Source organism: Octopus sinensis, linkage group LG17, assembly GCF_006345805.1.
Source record: "Octopus sinensis linkage group LG17, ASM634580v1, whole genome shotgun sequence".
NCBI lineage: Eukaryota > Metazoa > Mollusca > Cephalopoda > Octopoda > Octopodidae > Octopus > Octopus sinensis.
This window is the reverse complement of record NC_043013.1, coordinates 24,471,431-24,483,930: the sequence shown is the minus strand read 5'-3', so window position 1 is coordinate 24,483,930 and position 12,500 is coordinate 24,471,431. Positions and strand designations below refer to the sequence as shown.

Sequence of the window (12,500 nt, the reverse complement as noted above, 5' to 3'; positions counted from 1 at the left end):
TGTGCGCGTGTGTGTGTATATGCGTGTGTGCGTGTGTGTGTATATGTGTGTGTGCGTGTTTGTGTGTACATGTGTGCGTGTGTGTGTGTGTGTGCTTATTGTTGCTGCTGTTACCGATCAGCCGCATGTGCTTCTTTTACGTTTAGACCAATGGTCAAAACCATTCCTACCGCTGGTAATCCGTCTTTTCCAGGAAACTGAAATCACATCATCAAACATCTTTCATTAGACTGTAAGGTGTTATGTGAAGATTTGGGTTTTATTTCTTACTAGGTAGACGAGTTCGTATTGGTGTGCGTGTGAGCGCGCGCGTTTGCATATATGAGTGTTGTATTTTCAAGTAAAATTTCATTAAAAAAAAGAAAAACGTATTTAGATGTATATAATCCATAGAGAAATATAACAAGGTTTATCCAGATTGTGGATTAAGCAAACGTTATGACTTCAATCAAATGTGAAGCAATTGATATGATCCGATACCAATCAGCTCAGAAAGAAATTGTGACAAAGGCAAAAACTACTGGTCGTCTTAAATGTAAATTTGAATTCCCCTTCTATGGTTATGGAACAATCCAAAATATGTGTAATCTGATGGTTTTTCCATTATAGGATTCCGTTTCTTTTGATTGAGTAAGAATACAACAATTGTATAAATTAAGGTTGAAAGTCTTAATGCAGATAAGTAAAAAGATGGTAAGGTAATAATTGTGGAATCGCGTTGTTTAGTGGTTAGGGTGTTGCAATTATTTTTGTAAGATTGTGGTTTCCATTCCAGGACCGATGATGCGTTATGTTCTTGAGCAAGGCACATCATTTTACATTGCTCCAGTCCACTCATCTTGCGACGAATCGATATCTCGTCCAGGTAGGGGAATATTTACGTCACGGAATCTGGATACCAGCTTTATAATGGTTCAAGAAGGAGCGTGGACATATTTTTAATAAGGTAAAAAGTAATAAGAATGAAAGATTTGATGGAGATAAGTAGTAATAATAATAATAATAATAATAATAATAATATAGTGACTGTTTCTAACATAGGCTAAGGGTCAGCAATTTGAGAGAGAATTTAATCAAAATATATTGATCCCACTAATTGAGTGGTAGTTTATTTTGTTAACCTCAGAAGGCCGAAAGACAACACTAATTTCTGTAGGATTTGAACTAAGAACGTAAAAATTTGAAAGCAATACCACGAAATATTTTGTTTGATGTTTGATACAAGGCCAGAAACTTTGATGGTCATAACTTAGTTGTATTGACCTTAAAGCCAAACTTAAAATTACAGTTGAGGCTAAAAAAAGGCGTACGTTTATATTTTATGCGTGGGGTGGGAGTATATCAATTCGATCTACCACCTCAATGTTCTAATATAATCAATTTTTCTTCTTTTCTTCGTTATTCTTGTTAGAGTGCCTACTTCTCCATTCTACGGCGGTTGTCGTTATTATTTACAATTATGTACTAATCTTTACAATTATGTACTAATAGCATAGACCAAATAGACTGGTAACTTTCTTTTTGTTCTTGCTCTATTATATAACAAATGTTGATCTGAATAAGCCTTTGTTAACCTGTCTGCTAAGAATATATTACTTCTAAAGGATATTTTATCAAACAATGTTCACTTTATATTTATATTTGCATTCAGAAGTTTTCTTTTGTATGGGATATAACTACGTAAAATAGAACAGAGAGTCAGTTCTAGTTATTGCAATAAACTTGAGAATAAATAATATTGAAAGAATGGAGAGTGTCGGCTATGTCTAATGTTGCGTGTAAGCGCAAACTAGACGGAATATCTATAAAATAATTTTGTTTTCAAAATATGTCAGTACTTTAACAATAACTTCAAAATCAAAGTAAACGTAAATACGTTCCCTGAACATTGAACTAACAGTAATGGCTTTGATTCCAGTTGGGTTTAATGATACCGACAACAAACTTGTTTCCACCCTCCGTTGATATTCTTCACAGTGTTCTTGTGTGTTGCTGATAATCATTTAGCGTGTATCATATTACAGTCTTTACCACCTTTAACAAAAATTCATTCATTATAAACTGTTTCTAATGTAAAATGTATTTTACTTTAATATTTTCACTTCATCAGAAATTATTAGAATAACAAAGAGGAGGAAGTTAGTGAAACTAAGTGTTTCTCTGAGTGGATTTGTCAGAAACGGTTTTGTTAGAGAGGACGTAGAAGTAGAAATATAGTGATTATTTTATTTATTTATTTAAATATATGTGTAGATAGATAGATATGCTTCTTTATTAGCCACACAGGGCTGCACACAGACGGGGCAAATTACAAGGTGAGCTTTTCTTTTGGGGATAAAAAAAGGGGGGTTGGTTTTCGATCAAAAGGGATCGTAAAAGGAAAGAAAGAGGAAAGCAAAAAAAAAGGTGGGGGGATAAAATAAAAGGAAAAAGAAAAATCGATCAATAGGGATCGTTATCACAGAAATGTCAATATAAAGTGTAAAGGGGAAGACAGGTGAGGTTTACCCGTGGAAAGAAAAGCCTACGGAAAAGACCACGGTAACCTCGGTCAAAGGAGTCACATGCTACATTTTTTTTTTTACAAATAAGCAATTCTCTGTATTAAATTTTTACCGTTCATAGGATCATACTCAAGGTGGCTTCGTCATTCATACGTGCCATCCTTGCTACATTCACCCATCTTTTTTTAAAACATTCACTAGACAAAACTTGCCTCTCTACTCTCACTTTCCTTTTCAAGTGATACTTGAAGAAGTTGATGAAAGATTTACCAGAGAGGAAAGTGTTTGTCTCTAATCCTTTCAGGCGTGTCCACCAGATGCATTCTTTCGCCATAGCCACAAGTTTGAGGAAGGAGGCGTGACGATATTAACGATAGACTCGGCTGATAAACCGGCACGTCCCACACGTGACAGCAGTCGTTCGACATAAGTCCACAGGTCGGAGATAGTTGGACACTGCACAATTGCGTGCAGAACGGTTTCGTCGGCCCCGTGTTTCTCGAGCCATGCCTATAGAGCTTATCCCGAACGGGTAGCGCTTCTCGGTAGCACTGCCAGGCCAGGGATCTCTGGAAGTTGCCCATAGGTCCTGGCCCGAAAGTCGTCCTGAACAGGCGGGTCAGGTATTCCTCGTCGACGCCCAGGTTCGCCCCAAGATCGTCGTCATACCTCCCCTCCACTAATCCCCTATAGAATGCTTTGGTTGCGTTGAAATCACTCACGGTCGACCCGGGACGGCATAGTTGCTTGAGAGCAACGCGACACTCGCGGTGCCATTCGCCCTTCCTCGGCCTCTTTTTGATCCACGACTGCAGTTCGGTCATGGAGACGAGCTGCGGGAAGGCGTGCCTCACAAACGACGACCAAACCTGTTCACCGTCGTCTACATAGAGCTAGAGATGTCGCAGTCTCAGCGCGTGTCTGCGCATCATCAACCACAGCATGCCCAGCCCTCCTTTTAACGGGTGTTGACAGCAAATGGATCGCCTGGCCATCGGGATGCATCCTTTCCACAAGAAGCGGAAGAGAATGCGTTCTAGTTTGGTGATGGTAGGGTCGGGACAAGGTACGACGGTCAGGCGGTAGTAGATGATGGACGCGATGTACGTGTTCGCCACCTCCGCCCGACCTTTTAGGGACAGTTTCCTCTCAGCCCATTGCTGGGCGAGAGTGACCACCCTACTCGTTATTTCGTTCCAGTTCTTCTCCATTTGGAGGTCCGGGCCGAACCAGACCCCGAGCAACTCGACCGGGCCGTCCGTCCAGCGTCCCACGACAGAGGCACTGGTGGACGGCATAGGCTTGCTTCTCCAGGTGTCGAACCGCAAGCCCACTGACTTTTCCCGGTTGATTTTCGCTCCTGTAGATAGATAGATAGATAGAGAGAGAGAGAGAGAGAGAGTGAGAGAGAGACAGAATCGATAGATAGATAGATAGATAGATAGATAGATAGATAGATAGATAGACAGACAACGGCGGATAATATGGAGAAGTATTCACAAAGCTGCCAATAATCTTTATTTTGTGAACAAATCCAAGGCTGGACTCAGCTTTTATCCAGAGCATAAAAGGAGCATAAAAAGAATGTCAGTGCAAAGGTAAGTCTGCTATACATTTTTGTCACAAACTTAATGACGTTCCCCCTTCAAGTCAGTAGTTTCTATCCCTAGCTCTCTTCCCCCTCCTCCTTTTCATACTTGTCTTCTTCTCCTTCTCCTTCTTCTTCTTCTTATTCTTCTTCCCATTACTATATATTTCCTCTTGTTATTTGTATTTAGGGCGGCGAACTGGCAGAGTCGTTAGCACGCTGGGCAAAATAGTGGCATTTCGTTCGTCTTCACGTTCCAATTCCACCGAGGTCGACTTTGCCTTTCATCCTTTTGGGGTCGATAAAATAAGTACCAGTTACGCACTGATCGATATAATCGACTTAATCCGTTTGTCTGTCCTTGTTCAAATTCTGGCGAGGTCGACTTTGCCTTTCATCCTTTCGAGATAAAATAAGTACATGTTGAACACTGGGATCGATTTAATCAACTTAGCCACCGTCCACCAATCTGACGGTTTTGTACCAAAATGTAAACCAATCTCTTTGTGTATTTCTTAAGGCGGTGAGCTAGCAGATTCGTAAGAACACAGGGGAAAATACTTTGCGGCATTTCGTCCGTCTTTATGTTCTGGGTTCCAATGACACCAGAGTTGACTTTGCCTTTCATCCTTTCGGGATCAATAAAATAAGTATGAATCGAGCATTGGGGTTGATGTAATCGACTGACCCCCAAGTCCCTTGGGCCAAAATTTGAAATTGATATGTATGTATTTATTCATTTATGAAGATTCGTAAATTAAAAAATAAATCTAGGATGTCTTCCACAGATCAGTTGCCACCCCACATCTCTATAATCCTTAACGTTGTTTCCAGTCTGTCTAAGTATATTCTGAAGAAGTGCCATAGCAACATTTCGTTAGATTGCTTTAGATTAACATTAACTGTGCATGGCTATCTCGTATATTATAACATTCTTTTGGAAGAATACCATGGAATAGTCTTTGTTGCCTTCTCCTGGTACGCATGCTTAGCTATCACTATGCTTTCTTTCTCTCTTTTTCTGTTCTAGAGATGCCATATCATATTAACTTCTGTCTGTTTGTCAGTGGATATACTATCTTCTTCAGACAAGCAGCTTAGATAATAAAATAGAGGATTGTTTCAGTTATCCGTACACACAGATAGCGCCCGTAACGACATACAAAATATCAAATCAAAATGCTAGCGAATTGCCATCGGCAATTTGCAAATCATTCAAAAAATGTTAAATGAAATGGTGATTAGTTACGGTTATAATGTCATAGAAATTGTTTTAGTTTTCTTCGTGACTTATGGATGCTTAAAAAACAAAATAGTTGAAATTACCTGATACAACTAAAAGTATTATTTACGCATCAAACAATCTTCACATATGGAGCAAAAATGATATAAATAAGAAGATGCAAAGAAAACAAACGGTTGCTCAGGAAAAATACGCTGTTCTACAGTAAGAACTGAGGAGGACAGAAAACTAGAGAGAGAGAAGAAGAAACATGTCTCGAATAGACAGCCATCACCTGCTGAAATTATTGGAAGTAGGAACGTGGTGTAGTAATGTTGAAGATGGCGGAAGGCGAAGAGATTTGAGATCAGGCATTTTGGTAGGCAAGGTGAGGTGAAAAATAAGACAGAAAGTAGAGAAGGGAAGGAATCGTAGAATGGTAGTAGATTGTTGTGATACAAGTCAACAACAGAGCATAGGTAAGATGCAGGAAGGCAATGATCTAAGCAGAATATTCCAGATCATTGAGAGGCTGAGATAGTCTAAGAAATGAGGTGGCCCGAGAGAGAAAGGAGTTCAGTCTAGACAGAATCCAACTGGGGTGACCACGTGAGCGTATATTATATATGGTGCAAAACTTACCAAAATATCACGAAGACGAGGAGAGAAAAAGTGGAGAGAGGAAAGACCAAACATGTTTCAATGACCCGTCGTTGTCGGGTCATAGTGCTAGTGCATGTATATATGTGTATATATATGTGTACATATTACATGTACATCTATATATATACATCTACACATAAAATACAAAGTTATATCTAGATATCGCTAGTGATAACAATACTCAAAATATATAACAGACTGGAATTGTAGGCCCGTCTCTTGCAATTTCGATCAATTGTATCTTGCCCTCCCTCTTGTATAGAAGTGTGGCTACAATCCAGCCCACCTCTACTTCTGGGGGGACATTTTAAATTTTTATCTGGGACGTAGGACGTCCCAGATATAAAGGTAAAAATAAGATATTTCCACTTTGCAAGGTTCGAGTCGAGTACTCCCTTGCACGCTCCGTTGACTCGAACCTTGCTTCTATTGTGGCGAGTTTACCGCCTCTGGTTAGATACTTGATATCTTTCATAGTCGCACCAAGACACTTTTCAATGGTGCTTTCCTCCAGGTGTTCAAATCTTTTTTTTTTCTCTACATTGTATACTTTTTTAAATTTAATTTTTTATTTCGTTTGGTGGTGTTATCCAAGATTCCCCGTCTTTGTCGGTGATCAATCCATATTTCTTCCATGTTAATTTCAATGAGTTCGCGCCCACCGACGGCTGCAGCGAAATTCATTTTTGGACTTTCTTCTATCGAAGGCATTCTAACAAAAATGCTTCCGTGTAAACGGTGAAAATATTGTCAATTTCCCCAGAGAGGGACACAATTCAATTTTTAAACAATAACCAAAGCTCCTTCTCCCAAAGGGGGAGGGTTACAGTTTACAATTATTTAACACAACAATGTTTCCTTTACGAGGAACCAACAAACATGATAACAATAGTTAAACAGTAATAATAATAACAACAAACCTTACGATGAATCAGAAAGCAGTAAGCAGTTGAAGCTTTAGTCCTTTATGTATAAGAAATAAACCAACAGCAGTACTCTGTAGTAGCGGCTGTTCGAGAAAACAGATATTACATACAGCCAAACTTCATATAGATACTTAATGCTAGCTAATTAGCAGATAATCTAATGTAAAAGCACAGACTATTCCATTTCTGCACGCTAATTTTATTTTTAATTTAATCCCATTCATGTGAAACCACTTATTCAAGTTCAAGTCATTGATGCAATTTTATACCAATTTTTACTTTTGTTTTGTTACGATTATATTATACTTTAGTTTGATTTTCATTATTACTTACTACATATAATTCAATTGTTATTATTATATTTATTGTTAAAGTGAAAGTATCTGACATAAAATAGAGAAATGTTTTTTGTTTCACTTTTAACACGTAATACTGAAATAGTGGAGAAGATATGATATTGCTATGGGCTCGCTCTAGGCAAGAGGTTGAACATTGGTTTTGCCCATGAAACTACATGGACCCTAAATAAGGCATGTTTAAAATTTGAATGAAATTGGTTGTGTAGTTCTCAAGTTTTATGGAATCGTAGTGGAGAAGATATGATATTGCTGTGGGCTCGCCCTAGGCAAAAAGGTAAAAAAATTTTGCCGATTACACTCCCCGGACCCTAAGTAAGGCATGTGTAAAATTTGAATGAAATTGGTTGTGTAGTTTTCAAGTTTTAGGGAAACACACAGACAGACAGACAGACACACATTCTCAGTTTTATATATATATATATATACGCACATATGAGTACACAAACATGCAACACCCGCGTATGTATGCATTGTATGTCTGCATGTACGTATTTATATATGAATTTGTGTATGTACGCATTTGTGTCTTATGGATGGATGGATTGTTGGATGGATGGAAAACTGCTCTTAACATCTTTCCTCTCCAAGAAACATACAATAGTCACAAACTGTAGCGTCTGAAGATTTTTTTTATCTTTTGAGAAATTGAGATATTCTTTAGGATATTCTTACTTACCCGTTTCACTGTGAATTAGTTTGTGGTGAGAAAATTCCAGCCGTGTGATCTCTTTCTTTTTACCGTCTTGAAAGATTTCAAATGTATCAACGTAATCTCCGAATGATAGACGGTCCATCGTAGTACCAGAAACCAGGAAACAATTGGTCAGGTTCACCGTATACCTTACACTATGGCCGGACATCAAAGCTCCTGCCAGACTAACCAAATCACGTAACTCCCAGGGTCCTATATACAGATTAGATAACTTCGGTGAATCTTTCTGAAATTTTCGCGATCTGCCAAAATGTAATCTGGAACATAAATCAACAACAGAATAAGATAAAAATGCAAAATATAGTTAAACGTCTACATATTGGTTTCAAATTATGGCACAAGGCCAGCAATTTCGGGAAAGGGTACCCAATGTTCATCTGGTACTTATTTTACCGAATCCAAAAAGATGAAAGGCAAAGTCGACCTGGGCGTAATTTGAATTCTGAACGTAAAGACTGACAAAATACCGCTAAGCAGCATTTTGTCAGTCTCGTTAACGATTCTGCCAGCTCTCCGCCTTAGATAAACGTTTAAATATTAGTATATGTAATTACATAATTACATATTACTACATACAATTACATATAATTACAAATATTGGTAAATCATATCTTTAGACACGAATGCTATCTAAACTGTTGTATGCAGTGCGTCACAAAGATGAAGTTAGCAAGGTATTGTCACCTCCAACATGTTTGTGTATGTGCGTGCGTGTGTGTGTGTGTGTGGTGTGTGTGTGTGTGTGGTGTGTGTGTGTGTGTATCATGAGAAGTCTGGATGTGTGAGAGGTGAATATATGATATTTATCTAACCACTTGTCATCTTTAGGATTAGAGCTGAATAGTTGGTGTAACATTGATGTTCTGATGATTTGATGAACTAACTTCTTTCATCTGCATTGGTCTATGAATATACACTTGTATTGTACGATGCGTTACAGGCATATTAGTCCAGACATGTAAGCATAATTTATCATACGCTGAAATTATGAAATGAAGAAGGCTGCGAAACGGCCGTATTCTCAAGGATAGCAAGTAGTTCGATAAATATATTTACCTCTCATACCTCCAGACTTTTATAGTTCATATATTCTTTATGAAATAATTTCATCGATCGCATCTCCTAGGTTTCAGCTCCATGGAACTCTGCATCATACTCTTCTGCATTGGATTACTATGTTGTCTGTTAGCTGAGTTTCCTGGAGGAGCTTTCCGTGATAGTCACACGATTCTATGAGCTTATATATTACACTGCCCCTCGCACACACACACACACACACACACACACACACACCACACACACACACACTCACACACATACATATATATCTAATCATTAAGAAACGCTTAAAAAGACTTTAAATATCTTTCTTTCTTCAACATTTTCAAGATATGAAATTCAATAGTGACTTGATTTTATGCATGACAGATAATGATTGTAAAGCCAAGAATATTTTCACTCGAAATATTGCTCTCCATATATTTGCTGGATTCCTCAAAATGACCTTTCTGTCGTCCTGTATCAACGTCATTTCATGAACTCTGGTCTCCTATAAGGACAAGTGGTTTGTCCTCTCATAATCATTTTCTTCAATAACTGTCCTCCTATAGTCATTAATAGCACACCATCCTATATTGTTAAGAGAATGCAAGCAATTTCACTTAAATATTTAACGACTACTATCATCATGTGCTGTCAAAAAAACATTTAAAATCTATTGTTCAAAATAGAGGACTTCAGATAGCCTTCATTGAGAAGATTGCCTCTGAATAATAATAATAATAATAATAATAATAATAATAATAATAATAATAATAATAATAATAATAGGGGTAGGTGGGAGAAACGCTTCTTTAAGCCTCATATTTATAATCTGGGAATGCATACAACGAGCTTCTCTGCACAAGAACTATATACTTTATACTTCTTATCCTTTATGATCTCAGTTAAAAGTATGACAAAACTTGCATCTTTAGACGAAAAAAATTATTAGTATATCCAAATCCACAGGAAGGAGCCTTTTGAAAAATACTTGGTAAATGATATTTTATTATGTGCAAGACACAAGTAATCTCTAAGAAAAATAATAGATGATATCCAGATGGAAATTCTATCCTTGCTAAAAAAGGAGGTGGATGGAGAAACGCTTCTTTAAGCCTCATATTTTTTTCCTGTCAGCATAACAGACACTGTTATTTATAACCGGATACTTTTACTTTATCTCAAATGAAAGGAAACTTCGTACATCCTGTCGTTATATTTTATTTTAAGCGTATTTTGCCTCGTACAAGATATCCTTTACAAGGATAATCTCTTCTGTCACACGTACCTCTATAAAACAACCCAAAACTTTCTTATAAACAACTTCAGATCATCTCTTCAAAGTAATTGTCAAAGATCTTTTTTGTAAAGGTGCTTCGATAAATTGATTCAGAATACCTTAATGTTCCTATTGTACTGAGATGTGTATGTCATTGTCTATATTCGAGCAAAAAAAGGGCCATTATGACATTTGACGAGCATGGAATTTCAAGGAAACATCGTGTAATGTTAACACTAAGCTACATTAGTGTTTAACTTCATTTAAGTTTTAATGTCAGTTCCCACACCCGATTTTACATCTTAGCTAACAATGCTTTTCAAAAACTATCCTACGTTTCTACGTTTCGTTTCTTCTGTATTACATCTACAATTGGCCGACTAAGGTACTCCATTTAAAAAATAACAATGATCTTAAATAATGAGAAAATTAGTAGAAAGGGTTGTATGAGAAAATCATTAACGGATGTAATTTAGAGTGAAGAGGGTAGCAACAATAGCGAGAAAGAAGGAAATAAAAAGCGAAGGATCGACTAACATCAACAAAAGAACTCAATTTCGTCTAATTTTCTTTATTTCAAAATATTGAAATTTCTTAACTATTAAATCATTTCCTTAGTTTCGTAGTTTAAAACTAATTCACACCAAACTCATCTGCACTGTTGCCCGACATAGTGTTTTATTTTCAAATTGAAATTTTTGTGTAAATTTTTTTTACGCGGCTTCACCGAGCTAATACCATGTTTCACCTAACTCACCGTCCAAGGATGAACCAGAATTCTAGCACTGTTTACCAAGTTCTTACACTCTGCTCTCCCCATTGCACTAAAGTAACAGAAATTTTAGATAATGTTTTCGTAAAATAATAATATTTAGTTGAAACGAATGGACAAAACTTGTTGGCAAATAACAGACTGAATGTTTATCTGCAAGAAAACGTTAGTTTGTTATTTTTTTTTAATCAACACCCCGTTGACATTTCCGTTACTTTTCATTTCCCTAACCAAACGAAAATTCCAGGCATGTACATTTGGCATCAGTATTGTAAAATAGATTCCAACAAGGAGGAGGAGCAACGTGATCTTTTGTATATGCAATAAAAAATATCCTACAGACTATAAATAATTACGAAGGGCATCTTGTAACAAGTGCAGCGCTCGTTATCTCAGATATTTTGCAACAGAAAAGCCTAAACTTTAAGAAAGAAATTTGAAATTGCTAATGAAATAGGTAAATGCTAACTATGCGTACGATACATCAATCATAATGTAGCCAGAACTATAGTGAAAGGATTAAAACACAGTTAAGCTAAGGCTGCAACTGAATAAGAAAGGCTTAGAGAAAAGTACGATCTTCACAGTTTTGCATTCACTTTCACTTAAAATGTAAGAAGCCATTAAATCAGATAAGTGACAAAACATTACACAGAAGAAGAAATAACATATTAGGAAAGGTGAAGTTGAACAAAAGCATTCCTTTCTGCCTAACGTCGCTCTTCTAACCTAATAAAAGTTGTTGAAGGCATGATCGTGGCGCTTAGGTTTCCGCAGCTGCAATCATCATCCAAATTTCTTCTTGTCAAACCATATCAAAGACTTTTATAAGGCTTATGAATTCTACCGTCAGATCAATGTCATATCCAGATTGACCTGTGTCCTTTTGAACCAACAAGGGAGTCATCACGAGAAGGTTTCCATATTCTGACCATCAAAATGAATAACGCGTTATATGGTACAAGGCGTCACACACTTCATTAGCGTCGTTCTTAATAAGTCCCTTTCAAGAAAAACACCAGCAGCTGTCTAGAAAATAAATAAAAAGCCAGAAGTTCTCTTTTAAACTCTCCAAAACAGTTTGGACTTGAGTACGAATGTTCATGGATATCAAACTAGTAATACTACAGCCATATTGAAAGGTGCGGAAAATCTTTTACTTGTTCTTCAGACAACTTGAGCAATTCTATTAACATTAGGAGATACGGTCAAGTAGATCTTCTGCAAAGCGCAAACTTGCCGGGTAGTGAATGCATTCGTTGCCAGCTACTACAATGGCCTGGTCAATAGACATTCTGTGAAGGGGTAAGTTTCTTGAAATAGTTAACTCAGTACCACCAAGCCAAATCATGGTACAAAGATTAACTTAGGCAATAGTTTTGAATATTATACTTGAAATATTTATTAAGGTTTCGATGTTGACACAATAATTGC

The 12,500-nt window shown here is 37.1% G+C and overlaps 1 protein-coding gene across 4 annotated transcripts in view; it reads right to left on the bottom strand.

Annotated features, from left to right (window-relative positions):
- LOC115220992 overlaps positions 1-12,500 on the bottom strand; it is a 197,563-nt gene that overhangs the window by 20,844 nt on the left and 164,219 nt on the right. For all 4 annotated transcript variants that reach the window (XM_036510448.1, XM_036510450.1, XM_029791210.2 and 1 more), the window contains one exon: positions 7,939-8,231. In XM_036510448.1, the coding sequence (XP_036366341.1) occupies positions 7,939-8,231 (293 nt within the window). The remainder of the gene's footprint in view (positions 1-7,938; positions 8,232-12,500) is intronic.